The following is an 18,562-nucleotide window of genomic DNA, read 5'->3' on the forward strand; positions in this document are numbered from 1 at the left end:
CCCAATTCAAATCAAGCTCACTGGTTGTGTTGCAGGTTATTGTTAAATTTTCCACAACAATAGTCAAAGGTCACACATTAGTACAGCAAATAGCATAGTTTCTTGTGATAATCTTACGATATACATGTGTATAATACTTCACCTGACTACATCAAATATATGGGTTAAATGCTTTATATAGTGATAAACACTCCAGTGTGGGTTAATATATATTGTGTGTTCGTGTGTGTGTGTACTTGATCACATAATCTTTACAGTGATTTCATGATGTTGTTTTCAGTATCTCTGTTACCATGTTACTATTTTCTAAGAGACATGTTTTTGAATGTGCTGCATGAAAAACGTTTATTGTGCGTGGGTGCGTGTCAAGGAAAAACATCTCGTGCCTAAGACTCTACATACAAAGTTACAGTATATGTTCAATGCAGATATATAGTGTATATAGGTATACATGTCATACAAAAATCCACCACATTATGAGACCTGGTTACGAGGTGTTACTGGTACTACTGTTCACCATGCGGTAACAGCCCCACAGCTAACAAGTCAGTAAATTTGACACACTATTATTAGCTTACTTTTTGTTGTTTTCTCTCAGTTTTCAAGCTCCACCTTTTCGCCACTTCTTCCAAACTAAAGTTTTCCTACAACGTGCATAAGCGCACAGTGAAGATAGGGGAGGGGCTGGTCCTTTGTCAGCTCACTTTTGTGAAGTGTTTTACATAGGAGGAAGAGTGATTGCAACTGCAGTGGCAGTGACATACTTAGGGTTGAAAAATAGGAAGTTTATACGGTTTTGTCTGCTCACTTATCAATATGGCTCTCTGTCTCAGGATTATTTATATCATCACTGGACTAACAGGTATGTGGCAGGGGCTTTTAAAAATTGCTTAGCATCTCTGTTGATTTTCAATTTCCAATAGTATTAATTTGTAATTTGTAATAACTTACCAAAAGAGATTTTATTTTATTAGCAAAACATTTAATTCTGAAAACATGTAGATAATCAACAGAACTATTCTATTAAAATGTGCATTTGTTTCTTTGCAGGAGTTCACAGCATAACTACAGTCAGTAAAGTATCAGTGAAAACTGGGAAATCTATCTCCATCCCATGTCTCTATGAGTCCAAATACAGAAACCATGTGAAGTACTTGTGTGAAGGATCTAAATGGAGATCCTGCAACGATGTAGTAAAAACAAACACAGCAGACCCTTCAGGAAAATATTCAATCTCTGATGATAAAAACCAATTTTTTTTTACTGTAGCTATAAACAATCTGACAAATGAAAACACTGATTACTGGTGTGTGGTGGAGATTAATAATGGACCGGATTATGGAAAGCATTTTCAACTGTCAGTTACCAGTGGTGAGGTTCCATCTTTGTTAACATTTTAAAGTGGTTGTTATTAAAAGTTAATAGAAATAGACGTGAAGTCTAAATTGCCAATGGTTTTTCACATCTGTAATTTTTTTCCTTCTATCCACTCATTACTTTATTTATTTTAATGTTTGTCCTTGAAGGGACCCCCAGTCTCTATGTGGATCATCAGATGATTACAGGATACATTGGAGAAAGCATAACCATCAGATGTCACCACAGTAACTCTGGAGAAATGAAGTGGTGCAGGCTGGGCAGGAACTGTGTGACAGGATCATCTGGATCCATAGATGGAACAACAGTGACCACTTATATGAGCAAACCAAATGTTTTCACAGTGACAATGAGTGGACTACAGTCAGAGGACAGTGGCTGGTATTGGTGTGCAAAAGAGGACATTCAGATACCAGTATATTTAACTGTTACTGAGAAACCAATCACCAGTGAGTACTGCAAGTAATTATGAACTTGGCACATGTATCAATTCCAGCCATTTATAAATGTTAGTACTCTCAGAGATATTAGGTCAATCATTGTTACAGTACTCTAGTACTGACTGTTGTTTTGTTGAATTATAGCTACTGCCCATACTTGTACTGGAGATGGAACAGTTACCACATTAAAAAATAAACAACAAAGGTCAGATATGTTTTATATTTGCAGTAGATTTAGCGACAGAACTGTTCTTTTGTCTAAAAATCTTTTACAGCTGAATATAATTATTATGCTAAACTAAATTATGTGTTTTCAAACTGCATGTTGCAGAGCTTCATTTGACCTCAAGATCCTCATCATCCGTCTGAGTGTGTTGATCTTTATTGTAATTGTGGTGTTGTTCATCTGGTTAATACTGAGACACAGTAAGTCTTGTTAAACTTTGATTGAAATCCAAACAATATTTACTTCAAAATCTTGAAACTGCATTAGGATTTATTCTGCATTGTTAACATAGAGTCTGTAACAGGTGCTTTGTTTTTTTGTAGAGCAGAGAAAAGCAGACTCATCAGCCACAGCAATGGTAAGTTATATTGATTTGTGTTCATCTGGACACAGCGTCCAGATTCAACTCTCTGGGATAATCTCCATATTATAAACATATTATAAAGGCTCTGTATGAAAAGAGTTTGGAGTAACCAGGCTGACACCTTTCAATCTTTCACTAAATTACATTTTGTTTATCCTACACAGGTGGACCAGGAAGTAATATACGCCAATGTGGGAAACATTAGATGACTCTGCGGTGGTTGGATGCATCAGCAGGGATGATGAGACAGAGTACCGGACTGTGGTCGACTCCTTTGTCACGTGTTGTGAGCAGAATCATCTGCAACTCAACGTGGCAAAGACCAAGGAATTGATAGTGGACTTCAGGAAGACCAGGAAACACTTGACCCCTGTTTCAATCCAGGGGGTCAGTGTTGACATTGTGGAGGACTATAAATACCTTGGAGTTCACATTGACAATAAACTGGACTGGGCTAAAAACACCACAGCACTTTACAGGAAGGGCCAGAGTCGTCTCTATTTTTTGAGGCGACTGAGGTCCTTCAACATCTGCCAGAAAATGCTCAGGATTTTCTACGAGTCTGTTGTGGCCAGTGCGATCCTCTATGCTGTTGCATGCTGGGGGAGCAGGCTGAGGGTAGCAGATGCCAACAGACTCAATAAACTAATCTGTAAGGCCAGTGATGTTGTGGGGATGGAGCTGGACTCCCTCAAGGTGGTGTCGGAGAGGCGGATGTTGTCCAAAATAAAGACAATGTTGGATAACACCTCCCACCCACTCCATGACATGCTGGTCAGTCACAGGAGCACGTCCAGTGAGAGACTGAGATTACCGAAAAGCACCACTGAACGACACAGGAAATCTTTCCTGCCTGTGGCCTTCCCCCAGGGATCAATAAAGTATTCTGATTCTGATTCTGATTAGAAGAAAATCACCTGAGGTAACCCTAACATACTACAACTATACATTTGTATTTGAGTATAAGCAGACTTTAACTTTTTTTTCTTAAAGAATGACACGACTGTAAAGTGTTCTGTTTCCACTCCTTTTGTTTGTTCAGTTGTTACCATAAAGAAACAAGAGGGTAAATATTAAAAGACCTGAAACCAAACACACACGATTTCTCACATACTGTTTCTCTCTTTTCAAATAATTTAGCTCATTGTCCTCATAAGACATGATTCGCTTTAAATTTGGTCACCTTGGTCTTTGCTTTTTCTTTCTAATCGTCATATTTGTTTCTGTTCTCAGGGTGAGGCAAAAGACACAGAAGTTACATGCAGCACATTAGCCAATCACTACTGAAATCTTTAAATATTAGAACTTTTGGCCTTTCTATCATTTTTATATCTACCTTTTACTGGTGTTTTTGCAGGACATATGCTGCAATGTTTTCTTTTACTGTCAGCAGATCAATCACCGAGCCATTCAATTTTCCTCCATTTTCGAAAGATTTGCATTCTCCAAAGAGCTCACTGAACTGGTCCAGTAATGGCATTGTAACAGGACTGTAACTGACTGTTGCAACAAGTCAGTTTGTGAAATTTCTTCTCGCCTCAATCTTCCACAATCAACTCTAAGTTATGTTATTGCAACATGGAAAGATTTTGGAACCACAGCATCTCAGCAATCCATTGGTAGTACATGTAAAGTTACAGAGGAAGATTGCTGAGTGCTGAGGGATATAGGGTATTATCAATGTTTTGTTGACTTAAAACTCCAAGCCTGCTCTGACATCACCAAAAACCTTTTGCAGGAGCTTCAAGGCATGGGTTTCTATTTTTCTGACCAGGGTTCTGAGTTTTCTTGGGTTTAAGTATAATTTTTGTTTCTTATTTCTCATGGATCATGTTTTTTGTGTCTTGTTTGCCTTGTTTAGAGTTTTTGCTTTAATTTAGTTCATTATGTTGTAAGACTAGTTTATCTTTGATAAACTAGTCTTGATTAATTCCTTTCTTCCTGTTCATCCAAGCCCTTCCTGTGTTTCCATGTCTTGCTAAGTCTCTGTCCCATTTTATTTACTTCCTGTTTTCCTTGTAATTGTGTGTGTGTTTAGATTTATGGACATTGTTTTCTGCCATTCAGTTTGTTTTGTGTGTGCCATAAACACATTCCTAAACTTTGTGGAAAAAAAACGTTGGAACACCAGCAAAAACCAGTGCATAGTTGCAATATTTTGTCCCGTCTTGTTGACATGTTTGCGTTTGATAACTTACTGCTTTTATTATGTTAAAGTTTTTTTTTCTTTTTTTTATCATATGGACTGTCTTTATGTCCTCGTGTACATTGGTCACATTGCTTTTTCAGAAAACAAATCATTACCTAATGTAAACAGATGATGCTTAAGGGAAAAAATGTGAATATATAGATGAGCAGGGAAATAGTTGATTGTTTCATTCTTTTTTCATTCCTTTAGAATGATGAATGTTCTCTCTGTCGCCTCTAAAATTTTGGTTTTTAAACAAGAACTCAAATTTTCATTTGTGACTGATGGAGCATTTACTATTTACCAGTTCTGGTATTATAATTACAGATAAGCTAACATGGGATGATATTCATTGATAAGACATTCATTGCTAAGCTGTTTTTATGGATGTGTAATTAGACTTAATTTATTCTCACTACCTGTTAAAGCATACAAAACTGGAAGGCTATATAATTGATTTTTTGTCATTTTTACACATGTATAATCTCATATTTATGTTGTCTTCTTTATCATTAAAGATTTATGGATACATCTGGTTTGAAAAAAAAAAGAAAAGCAGCCAATATCCAAAGAAAATATTAAAACGACCTTCAAAAGGCCTGAAGTACTCAAGATCATTAAAAAAAAAAAGTCTGGAAGCAAAATACAAAGAAATAAGCAGTGACTCAAAACTTTTGCACACAAGTATGTAAAACTAATATTTAGACCTCGAGCTAATATTTATGCCACATAGGGAGAATCTCTCCAAACCCTCAGAACAACAGTTGTCTCGAATTTTTCCACAGTTACAGTTTCTTTAACCAGTATCCACTTCAACAAATCTAATACTTTTATTGAATATCACACTCACTAGCTGATAGGTACATTTATGCATATCATAAAAAGAAAATGATAAAAAGAATTTTTTTTAATATGTTGCTTGGCTACTCATTCAATGTTCAATGTTGATTCACACACAAGGGGGCAGGCTTTATCCAGTGCAAAGAAGGGCAGGGTGTGTATGTGTGTGTGTGTCCATGCTCAACTTATTGACAAACCTTGCAAGCTCTGACATCTAATTCAGTGTTACAGCGTTCAACTTACTTGGACTGTTGCTTCACCCTAACCCAGGAGTGTTAATTTCAAGAATACCACTGGTTAGTGCTCATTTTTGTAAATATTTTAAATAACTATAATTTTTTTTAATGACAAAGCACAAAACAAAGTTTTCTTTTATTTTTTAAAGGCTGAATATGCTCTTTTTCTTCAGAATATGGAATAAATGCGAAGACTGACTTTTCAATACATTTTCCACTTATTACTCTATTTATTTTGATTTTATTTATGTATTTATTTATTCTTAATTGATTTAATTTGTATTTATTTGTTTATTTTCATTAAAGGTACCACCAGTCTCTATGTGGATCATCAGACAATTACAGGATATTTTGGAGAAAGCATAACTATTAGATGCCACCACAGTAACTCTGTTCAGTGGCTTTAGTGTAATAAATGAACATCATAAACACAAACATTGTCAAGAGAAGTGGCATGGAGAGACATTGATGTTTCCCTGGATTACCTGTCATCACATCTGTGAGACGGTAAAAGGTCTTAACATCCAGCGTTTTGTGAGCTTTTGAGTATGTGCATTTGGTGATAGTAAATCATCTTTTTTCTTAATCATAAATATAATTAAGTTATGTTTAATTGATATGGTGAATGAGAAATGAGGGTTGACTAATGAAAATTATGTTAATGTCTAGATTTTCTGTGCATAGACATGATCCAGCTTCGACCGTAGCAGAGAAATGTGTCACCAATTCAATATTATATATGATTCCTAATAAGAGAAATGGTATTAAGTATGATGTACTCGTTCACCAAAGAAACATTATTCATATGTGATTTTGCTGACAGTTAATTCTGCTTAATTGCTTCATACTGATCAGAATATCATCAGGTATAAGTTTTTCATATATATCGAATAAGACGATATCATTTAAATGATGATATTCCTCTGTATTTGAATTAACGAGAGATTATGTGAAAATAGATGTTCATGTGAGAATGAGCTAATGTGAAGTATACAATATTCATCTGTGACGGATTGTTCATATGGAACAGAATTTTTTATGTTAAGAATGACATAGAAGAGAACAAAATGTAAATAAGTGATTTTATTGTTTTAAACTATGTATGTGGAAAAGTCAGATAGAGAAAAGATGATAAGGTGTAGCTGGGGATCGGTTGTTGTCAGTAAGGTAAATCTGATGTCACAATAGGTGATTATTATTTGATTCTGTTCTTGTTTTTCTCTGGCTAAATTGCTTTAATAAAATATCCTCCATTAAAGAAGTCTAAGTTGTGGACATTCCCTTTTTAACACTTTGTGAAACAGTAAGGGGAAAAACCCGAGTATTAATCCATTTTAGTGTGAGTCAGACTACTTGTTCTTTTTATTAAGAAGAATTATCATAAAAGAATTACAAAAATTTGAAAAGTCAATACCTACATTTTAAAATATTCAGTTAACAATAACTCAAAACAAATGTGACTTATTAAAAATAATAATACATCTGAGAAACATTTTATATATACGTGTTATTATCCATCTATCTTATGTATGAAATATTTTTGAGTTGTGTTATTATTTTTGAAGCCTACAGTGGCTGTTTTACTGTAAGTCTGCTGTATATTTTGATGATACCTCACCTGTATGATCCACTTTAAATGCTTGAATTATTTCATAACCATATTTGTTCAAGGATTCAATGATTCAAGGAAGCTGTATTGTCATTCGCATCACATGTTTACATGAGGTAGAACGAAACTACGTACACACGGTTCCTGAGCGAAAAGAAACAGAATTTTAAAAAAACCAGATTAAAACAAAAATAATAACAGAAAACAATGAATAACAATAAAATAACAATAACAATATAAAACCGAATAACAAGTAATAAAGTAATACAAATAAATAGAGTGCAATAAATACTTTAGCAGCAAAAGGGAATAATGACCAGCATTGATAAGGTGACGATGTCAGTAAGTGTCATTAGTGATTAAGGAGCTATAATAACAGTTCTTGTCCATTATGCATTAAGAAGTCTCACAGCTTCTGAAATAAAGCTGTTTCTCAGTCTGGTAGTTTTGCATTTAAAGCTCCTCAGCCTCCTGCCTGAGAGGAGCGGGACACAGAGTGAGCGTGCTGGGTGAGTGGGCTCCTTCATGATACAGGTGGCCCTCTTCCTGCATTTGCATAGAGCATAGAACACTCTCCACTAGTGATGTTCGATTCGTGAACGAATCGTTCAATACTCGAGAATCACTTTACTGACTCGTGAATCATGATTCACAAGCCCAACTGACTCACTGACTCATCCCTGTTGTTGTTAGCAAACTAATTCCATTAGTAGAAATATATCTAGCTTATAATTACAATTGTGGGGGGGGGGGGGGGACAAAAGCATTTCTACTCTGAACTGGAAGAAAAAACCCTGAGTAGAAGCTCACATCAAGAAAATAGCTCCTCGGTTCAGAGTAGCATCGCTCTGCTAACATGCTAACAACACATTTGATCTACTCACCCCCTCCCTTCCTGTGCTGAATCATAGAGCGAACGAATCACTCACTCACTCACTAACCCCCTCCCTCCTGTGCTGAATCGTAAGCGTAAGCGAATCACTCAGGACTCGCTCACCCCCTCCCTCCTGTGCTGAATCATAGAGCGAGCGAGCGAGTCACTCACTCACTCACCCCCTCCCTCCTGTGCTGTATCATAGAGCGAGCGAACGAATCACTCACTCACCCCCTCCCTCCTGTGCTGTATCATAGAGCGAGCGAACGAATCACTCACTCACCCCCTCCCTCCTGGCTCACAGCTTCTTCTTCTTCTTGGTTGGAAACCAATGTTAAGGCGCATTGCCGCCCCCTGGCTCACAGTTCAGTGGACATTTAGATGAGAAAATATATATTTGACACACTTAAGGAAAATACTAATAAAATACAAATAAACAAAATAAATGTTTATTAAGCAATTTTGATAGGAAATTGCTTAATTTTAGAAATGTTTTTGCTCTTTTTCGCTCTATAAAATAGTTGTTGTTTTTTTTTTTGAATCATTCATCTTAGCAGTGGGATTTACATGAAAAGAGAAACAAATTAAGTTTGAGTGAAAATGTAAAATTTTTGCACCCTCTGGTCAACTGACTCAGTGAATCAAATGACTCAAAAAACCCGATTCATTTTGGTGAGTGACTCATTAAAACTCGATTCAGTAAAAAGAATCAAATTTACCATCACTACTCTCCACACACATCTATAAAAGGAGATGAGAACAGAGCTCTCAAGCGGAAGTGTTGCATCTTTACTTAAATTAGGAAATAGAATCAAGTGTTTCTCTGTTCACTCACAAACATGCCTGCCCACCTCACTGTTCTGCTCATCTTTAGAATAGAATAGAATAGCCTTTATTGTCATTGTACAGAGTACAACGAAATTGGAGTGCCACTCCCTTGGTGCAAGTTTCAATAATAAATATAAATGTAAAATATAAAAAATACAAAAAAACAATCATAAGTACTCAAACAATAGTATGTACAATATATATACAGAATAGCAGCATTAATATAATGACAGTATGAATAGCAGCATAATATAATGACAGTGACGGTATGGAATAGGTTCAATTGTTTTTGTGCTTATTTACTACGGTGATAGCTCTGGGAAAGAAGCTATCCCTGAATCTGTTTGTCCTGGTTTTATGTGACCTGTACCGTTGGCCTGACGGTAATAGTTCAAACAGTTGGTTGCTGGGGTGAGAGTGGTCCTTGATGATATTGCCAGCTCTGCTGAGGTACCGAGAGTTTGCAGTGACCTCCAGGCTGGGCAGAGAGCAGCCAGTGATCTTCTGGGCTGTGTTGATGACCCTCTGCAGTACTTTCCTGTCTGCAGCTGAGCACCCTGCATACCATGTTGTTATGCCGTACGTTAGGATGCTCTCTATGGTGGCTCTGTAAAATGTCACCAGCAGCCTCTCCTCCAGGTTGTTCCTCCTGAGCACTCTCAGAAAGTGGAGACGCTGCTGGGCCTTTTTAACCACCGCTGTAGTATTTGCAGTCCAGGAGAGGTCATCAGAGATCTGCACGCCCAGAAACCTTATGGAGTGTACCCTCTCCACACAGCTCCCGTGAATGTACCCTTCCTGAAGTCCAAGATAAGTTCTTTAGTTTTCGTGGTGTTCAGTTGGAGGTTGTTAACTGAACACCACTCAGTCAGTCTGTTGACCTCATCTCTGTAGTCCGACTCATCCCCCCTTGAGATGAGTCCAACCACTGTGGTGTCATCCGCGAACTTTATGATGGTGTTTGAGAGATGGGTAGGGGAGCAGTCGGATGTGTAGAGCGTAAACAGGAGGGGACTCAAAACACATCCTTGTGGAGACCCGGTGCTGAGTGTGATGGTGCTGGACCGGTGGGGGCCGAGTCTGACAGACTGTGGTCTATTTGTCAGGAAGTCCTTGATCCAGAGGCAGATGGGGTTGGAGAGTCCCAGGTGAGACAGTTTCTGGACCAGGATCTCCGGGATGATATGATTGAATGCTGAGCTGAAGTCCAGAAAGAGCATTCTCACATAGCTTCCTCGGTGCTCCAGGTGACTCAGCGCAGTGTGGAGCGCTATGGTGATAGCGTCCTCGGTGGAACGATTTGTCCTGTAGGCAAATTGGTGGGGGTCCAGAGTGGGAGGCAGACCGGCCCTGATGTGCTGACAGACCAGTCTCTCAAAGCACTTCATCACTACAGGCGTAAGTGCAACAGGCCTGTAGTCATTTGGGCTGGCCACAGCTGTCTTCTTGGCGATGGGGATGATGGTGGAGGTTTTGAGGCAGGGCGGGACGGTGTTTGATGACAAGGAAAGGTTGAAGATTTTAGTGAAGACTCCGGTCAGTTCGTCAGCACATGCTCTGAGAACCTTTCCATGTATTCCATCAGGACCTGCCGCCTTCCTGGGATTCACTGACCTTAGAACACACCTCACTTGGTGCTCCCTAAGTGTTAGTGTGCCAGTGCTGGGGGCGGGTGGAAGTGGTGTGGCAGCTGAGGGCCTGGTCGTCTCAAAGCGGGCGAAGAAACGGTTTAGATCCTCAGCCAGTGAGGCATCAGTCCTAGATGTTGCCTGGTTATTGCTTCTGTAGTTGGTAATGTGATTGATCCCCTGCCACATTTTTCTGGGGTCGTTGTCAGCAAAGTGATCTTCAATCCTCCTCCTATAGGCAGCCTTAGCTTTCCTGATGCCTCTACTCAGGTCTGCCCTGGCCGCCCTATACGCAGCCCTGTCCCCTGACTTGAAGGCAGTGTTGCGGCTTTTTAGGAGGGATTGCACTTCGCTATTCATCCAGGGTTTTTGATTTGGAAACACCCTGACCCTTTTGTTGACGGTGACATTGTCAACACAGTTCCTGATGTACGAGAGTACAGTGTCCGTGTACTCCTGGAGGTTGTGGCTGGAGAATAAATCCCATACAGTTGTTGAGAAGCAGTCCTGCAGTTGAGAAAGGGCTCCTTCAGGCCAGGTTTTTATTGTCTTTGTCTGGGGCTTTGTTTTTCTCAGCAGGGGGGTGTAGGTGGGGGTGAGGGACATGCAGAGGTGGTCAGATCCAGCCAGGTGGGGGAGGGGTGTCGCTCTGAAAGCATGCTTGATGTTTGAATAGACATGGTCCAGTGTACTCAAAGGTCATCACAGGAATCATTTAAATACTTCATGTTTCACAAGCTACTGCCAGCAGATGACAAAACTAATGATTATAAAAATGTGTGATGACAAACACCAAAAAACCTTCAGTGTGACTATTAAAAATTTGACATATTAGGACAGTCATTAGTGATGTGTTGTGATGAGATCAGGCTTTCTGTAATTTACATTTTCACATTCGAGACAGGAAGAGGAAGTAACATAACATAAACTGGTTTAAAGTATTCTCAGTTATCCCCAATATAATACAACTATGTCTTTGTATTTAAAAATATCAGCACACTTTCCCCCCAAAGTGCAGAATAATAAAAATATTTTAAATGCCTCAAAGTGTAAAGCATTCAATTTCTATTCTGACATACAGGTCATTTAGTCAGTGATGTGGACAGCATGTGCAGTTAAATTTTAATCATAAAAGATATGAAATTGGCAAATAGTAAAAGAAGTAAAAACAAATCAAACTGTTTCTTCCGTCCTGTGTTTCCTTCATTTGCTTGTTGTCCTAGTATGTCATGTTTCCATTGTGATTTAATCACCTTTTTGTTGCTTTTCCTTCTCAATTGTCATATTTGTTATGTTCTACAACAGGGTGAAAAACGGTCACAGAAACACACTTTAGCTAATCAACACACCTTTTTTTTTAATACTAAACCTATATTTGCTTTTTTATCCATATCTATGTTATTGGACTCTTTGTCACTCACTGCTGCAGCATGTTGTGTGCTCACATCATCTTGTAGCCTATTTTAATCGCCTGTATATAACAACATTATAAAACCCTTGTGCTTTATTCTTAAAAACATACAGCTTTATTGCACAGTTCTTTGTTACGTTTGGCTGCCTTTAACATCATTGACACGATGCCTGGTTTAAATGAAATAAAGAAGCATCAAAAGCATCAACATCAATGCATAATCCTGACCTCTAGTTTCAGGATTTATGAGAACTCACAGCACTTGTTTACCTTTTTTTGTTTTTAAATTTCACTCATGTACTGTCAGTGTTATTCAATATTATGGGAATGCATATTAATGTTTTCTTGTAGCAATAAGTAAATCAGTCCATAAAGTTGTCAAGTAGTGGTCGAGAGACCGCGGAGATTGGCTTTAAAAGTAAGATCCACCCACCTGTTCTTCGCTCAGACGTCGTTACTTTCGTGTCAGGAGCTCGGATACCTTCTGATCGTCAGCCTTCCTTCACCGTAGGTTCCGTAAGTACTGTGTCTCTTTGCATTCTGCCATCCCGGTCATGTTCCCGCTCCGTTGATAACACCGATTTCTGTCCGAATCCGCGGTTTGCGCTCTTGGTGTTACTAAATTAAACTGTGTGCATTTTCCAACCCATCACCAGGTCTTTGCCGCGTCTAGTCAGCACGCAACACGGGCGAATCCGTGCGTCCCCGTACTGACAAAAGCTTTTAAATGTTGTGGATGGTAATTTCTATACCTACTCTACAGCAAAAGATAAAAAATAAAAAATAACACCTGATAGCAGAGGGATTAGGAGGAAGGAAGGACTGTTAATTTGCATGTTGCATTAATTCAAAAATAGATGCAGACTTGACCATGTCTAATTCCACTCACAGCCATGGCTGCTCATCTCATCGTTCTTTTCCTCTTCAGTGTGAAAACAGGTTGGTGACCTCATTTTTCAAAGGTTAATGTCAGCAGATGAAAAAATTAATGACTGTTATTTATTTTGTTTTGTATTATTCAGTTTTATACTTGACAATACTGTAATGTTTCTACATGTGCAACATAGTTGTGCAAGATAAGTAAACAAAGAATGTATTAAGTAAACATAACCATCAAAACACTTTGTTCTTTTTGCAGGAGTTCACAGCACAACTGTAGTCAGTAAAGTTTCAGTAAAAGCTGGAAAATCTATCTCCATCCCATGTTTCTATCACTACCAATACAGAGACCATGTGAAGTACTTGTGTAAAGGATATTTTTGGAGATTCTGCAAATATGCAGTGAAAACAAATGAAGCAGACCCTTTAGGAAAATATTTAATCTCTGATGACAAAAAAGAGCAAATTTTCACTGTGACTATAAACCATCTGACAAATCAAAACACTGATTACTGGTGTGGACTGAAGAATACAGCACTAGATAATGGAGTGTATTTTCAGCTGTTAGTTACCAATGGTAAGTGCCTATTTTTATAGTCCAAATTTTTTTTCTTAAAAAATTTGAGTTTTTCTTAGAATATTTTTAACAGTGACTGAATGTGCTTTTATTTGTCATTTAAACCTAATGAGAATCGATATGAAGTCAGAATTACCCATTATTTTATCATTAATCCATTGTTTCCATTTTTGTATTCATTTTACCTTAAGGTACTCCCAGTCTCTATGTGGATCATCAGAGGATTACAGGATATATTGGAGAAAACATAACCATCAGATGTCACCACAGTAACTCTGGAGAAATGAAGTGGTGCAGGCTGGGCAGGAACTGTGTGACAGGATCATCTGGATCCATAGATGGAACAACAGTGACCGCTCATATTAGCGAACCAAATGTTTTCACAGTGACCATGAGTGGACTAGGGACGAAGGACAGTGGCTGGTATTGGTGTGCTGAAGGCGACATTCAGATACCAGTATATTTAACTGTTACTGAGAACACTAGTAAGTACTACAAATTATAAATTCTACATGTATGTGAATCACATCCATTGTAAATGTTAGTACTCTAAGAGATATTAAGACAGTCATTGTTACAGTACTCTGCTGATGATGTTCTTTTTTGAATTATAGCCACCACCCCTACTACTACTGGTATTACTATTCACACTGTTAATGGAAATGGAAAATTTACTACAATGGAGCAATGGAATAATTTTACAATAGTACAAAATAGACAACACAGGTCAGATTTTGTTATTTTTTTTATATGCAGCATTTAGTAATACTATACTTTTTAAGGGAGTCTGTATAATGATTTTTTATTTTGTTTTGTTTTTTTACGGACTAAATAAAGCAAATTATCTTTTTTTGAACTGCATGTTGCAGAGCTTCATTTCCTTCAAAGATCCTCATCATCCCTCTAAGTGTTTTGATCGTGATCGTAATTGTGGTGCTGTTCATCTGGTTTATACTCAGACACAGTAAGTCTCACTGAACTTTGATTTAGATCTGTGGAAAATTTACTAGGAAATCTTTAAAATGAAATGAATATTTAAGTTATTCTGCATCATACACAGAGTTAATAACAGCAGTTTTATTTTACTAGAACAGAGCAAAGCAGAATCATCAGCCACAGCAATGGTAAGTTATACTGACTGTTTTTCCCCTTCTGGGTATTGGTACATGATACTAAAAAAAAAATAGGAAAAGTACATCACAGGGCAAACTTTCATAATGACAGTTTACTGATGTTTTACTTGTGTTATGTTCTTCAATGCAGGTTGGAGAGGAAGTAACATACTCTGAAGTTAGAACCAAGAAAAAACGTTTACCCAAGGTAACCAACTACAGCAGTATCAAGCAATTAAATTTAAGAATTTTCATTAAATATTTCGGTCATCTGACAGTACATTAGATGTGTAAACTATTACAGATTCATTTCTAATATGTCTGAGAAAAATCAATCCTCATAGGGTAAACTGTTCTTGTGTGTTTTTATAACTTGAAAAATACAACGGCAGCTATCAGAAGAAATTAGATCATGAGTAAAAAAGCTGTATTTTGCTTCTGATAAGTCAAACCTTTATCTCTTTTAATTTTTTTGAATACTGATATTTTGTCAACAACACTGACACCCTGCACTTACAAAAGTGAGAGTGCTACAGTAGCAGAAAAGTCTGCTCCAGTCATGGAAATGTGGGAAAAATCACCTGAGGTAATCCTAACATGGTACAAATACACGTTTATCTTAGGAATACAAGTAGGCTTCTTCTTTTTTTTACTTAAAGCACAGCAGAAGTGTAAAGTGCTCAGTTTCTACTTTTCATTTTTCAGAGTTCATTTGCTGAAAGTGACATGGAACTCGTGTATAGTTCTGTTGTTGAGAAACAGCGTAATAAAAGGGTAAATATTAAAAGACCTGAAACCAACCACACACCGTTTCTCACTTCCTTTGTTTCCTTTTAATTTGGTCACATTTTTCTTTGCTTTTATTCCTAATTGTCAGATTTGTTTCTATTCCCCAACAGGCTGAAGGAAAAGAAACAGAAGTTACATACAGCACATTAGCTAATCTCTACTGAAATGCTTTGACATTCAAACATTTATGCAATCTTAACTTTCTCTGTACCTATGTTACTGGAGTCCTTGTGAGACAAATGATGTAATGTGTTATCTGATGCCATCAACATGTTATGTAGCAAATATTTTCTTCATCTTTTCAAAGATTTTGTAAAAAATCTATTGAGTTGTTCAAAAATCAAAGTTGTTGTCACAGGCTGGGTCTTTGACCCTGCATTTTGTGTTCATTTTGTTTAGTGGATTTTTTTATATTCTACTTCTTATTTAGTACTTATTGTTGGTATTATTAGTTAGGATTTGAGTTGACATTCCTTTATGTTAAGTTCATCTAGTTATCTTAAAGCTCCTAAATTGCACAGTGTTTAGTCCTTTGTTCATCAGGTCCTTCTTTGTGTCATCGCTCCTTGTGTTTTAGTCTCCCTCGTTGGTTCATGCTGTCAAGTTAGTATCATGTCTGCATCACATCATGTTTCCTTTTTATTTTTTAAAATCTTGCTTCAATGTTCTGTGTGCTCAGTTTACACTTCTCCTGTGGTGTTATTATGGTCTATTGTGTCAGCTGTTTTCTCATGTGTTTTCACTTCCCCTAAACTTCCCTATGTGTATTTTAGTCTGTGTGTGTTCTTTCAGTCTTTGTCAGATCATCTGTGTTACCACCCATCTCGTCTTGTCAAGTTTTTTTCATGATTTTTTTGTTCTGGGCATGTTCACGTTTCTAGTTCATGTTTATTGATGTCGTAGTTCCTCTCATGCCCCAGTGCAAAATCATGTTCATAGTTGTTGATAGTCTGTTCTAGTGTTCCCAGTTTAGGATTTAGTTTAGTTTTCACTAGGGATGGGTATCGAAACCCGGTTCTTGTTGAGAACCGGTTCTCACTGTTTCAGTTCCTTGGAATTGTTTGCCATTTTTATCGATTCCAGTCGCCCTGAATGACGTCACCACGTTGCAGAGCGTCATTTACCTGGCAGGAAACATGGCGGCTCAAACGCTCAAAAGTTTGGTTATGCTTTACGAGAACAGATGACAACAGGGCAACTTGCAATACTTGCAAAGTAGATACTTCATTTAAGGGAGGAAACACTACGAATATGCAAAAGCATTTGCTCACGAAACACACGATAACCTTAAATGAATGTCGTGTTTTTAATTCCGCTCCGGACTCGTGAATCTCAACCCAACAGCAGCGGTAACGTTTGCACGTCCTCTCCCGTTAATGCAGCAGGTAAATAATCAACTAACAGTGCATATTATGTTAGCGCGATCTGCCTTATTACAAAACCTGCCATTACTGTGCATTTAGGTGACCATGATGAGAGAGACAGAGTCTGGCTGGCTCAGATGCTAGCAGTTGTCGCTGCAGTCTACCGTTAGCGTTTCCTTTCAGGCAAGGATAGACGAATGTCACCGAGCAGTGACTAAGTTTGTGGTCAAAGGCTTGCACCCATTTGCCACAGCAGATGCCCCGATTTTCAGTAAGTGAATGTGTTTAATTGTAGGCAGGGACATTACTGGATATTCTTGTGTAATTGCTACTGAATAATTTATGTTACCCTTTGTTATTGCTACAGAAGAATATTTATTTTATTGCTTTACATTTACAGTTTTTTTTCCTGGGGACCCTGTGACACCCCATTGAAGAGCCATAGGCTGGATCTCTTAAGATCTCACTGCTGGGTTTGTAAGGCCATGTTACTCCTAAATTTCTATCTTGTTCAAAGAGAAGATATAAAGCAAAGTTCTAAGCTAATCGACCTTAGTGTTCTCCTTTTTTTTAAAAAAAGAATCGATAAAGAATCAAATCGTTAAACAGAATCGAAAATGGAATCGGGATTGTGAAAATCTTATCAATACCCATCCCTAGTTTTCGCTACGGCTCATGTTGCCTTGTTTTGTTTCTTGTAATCAGCTGTAATAAAGGCTTGTTTTCACTTTAACACTCAAGTCAAGTTCTTTGTCCCTTTGTGTCTGCTCTTTGGTCTGTTAAACTAAAACAAGAAGCATAGACCTGTCCTTTTGCTCTAAGCATCAACATCAACATTTGTATTTGTTGTACTTTGTTTATCTAGCTTCTAAATGATGTAGATGCTTGGTTCTAACTTACAACAATTTATAAAATTGATGTAACTAAAAATAAGACCACAAGGAACTAGTAGCAAGGCACGTTTGAAGTGTTGGATTTTGCATACATTTCAAAATAGAGCCAGACTTGACAGACTTGATGTAGTTTTCCACACACAGGCATGGCTACTTATTGTTTTTCTTTTTCTCTTTAATGTACTTGAAGGTCTGTCACATGAGTTGTTTAAATACATCCTGTTTCAAAGGCTAACATCAGCAGATTATAATAAATTTGTCAGTAAAATCCAGTAATGTAATGGTGAATTTTTGAAGTAAACATAATCATTAAAATAAATTACATACATTAAAAAGTTATTTGTTCTTGTTGCAGGGGTTACAGCATAACTACAGTCAGCAAAGTCTCAGTAACAGAATAAAAATCTATGTCTCCATGATTCCCAATATAAAAACCTGTACTTTTGAGACACATGTCACTGGTACATGTGCTATAATGCAGTAAAACAAACAAGCCATACATTTCAGGAAAGTATTTGATTTCAAAAAAAAAAAATAGCGCATTATTCTATGCAGTTGAGATTTATGAAGGGGTTATGTTTAAATTAAACAAATGTATCTTTATGGCTCCGCCTATTTGTATCCATATGGTCATCAATCCAGTCCTTTTTAGTCACTTCAAGCGAGTTTACAGGACTGTGATGTTAAATTTCTTAGAATTACTGCTGTCCTCTTGGCTAAATTTCTCTTAAAAAACACATTTTTGATGTCAATGACACTTTTTGCCCAGATATAAACTGATTGCAGGGGCTGATAGGAGCTTCTAAGTAGGGTAGGTAGGGTAGGGTAGGGTAGGGTAGGTAGGGCTGGGTATCGTCACTGATTTAAAAAATAGATTCAATTCTGGTTCACAAGGTCCCAAATCGATTCGATCCACGATTCGATTCG

General features: G+C 37.5%; 1 protein-coding gene across 1 annotated transcript; it reads left to right on the forward strand.

Moving 5' to 3' along the window:
• On the forward strand, positions 1–17,475 carry LOC101466810 (uncharacterized). Its single transcript, XM_076891981.1, has 17 exons — positions 1–862; positions 1,051–1,371; positions 1,527–1,826; positions 1,962–2,022; positions 2,149–2,243; positions 2,367–2,401; positions 2,572–2,598; positions 10,849–10,975; positions 12,913–12,960; positions 13,160–13,477; positions 13,669–13,962; positions 14,092–14,203; positions 14,347–14,441; positions 14,567–14,601; positions 14,741–14,797; positions 15,295–15,363; positions 15,489–17,475. Exons 1-17 carry the CDS (start codon positions 817–819, stop codon positions 15,540–15,542), a joined length of 2,094 nt encoding a protein of 697 aa, XP_076748096.1. The 5' UTR covers positions 1–816; the 3' UTR covers positions 15,543–17,475.
• The last annotated feature ends 1,087 nt before the right edge of the window (positions 17,476–18,562 follow it).

Source organism: Maylandia zebra, linkage group LG13, assembly GCF_041146795.1.
Source record: "Maylandia zebra isolate NMK-2024a linkage group LG13, Mzebra_GT3a, whole genome shotgun sequence".
NCBI lineage: Eukaryota > Metazoa > Chordata > Actinopteri > Cichliformes > Cichlidae > Maylandia > Maylandia zebra.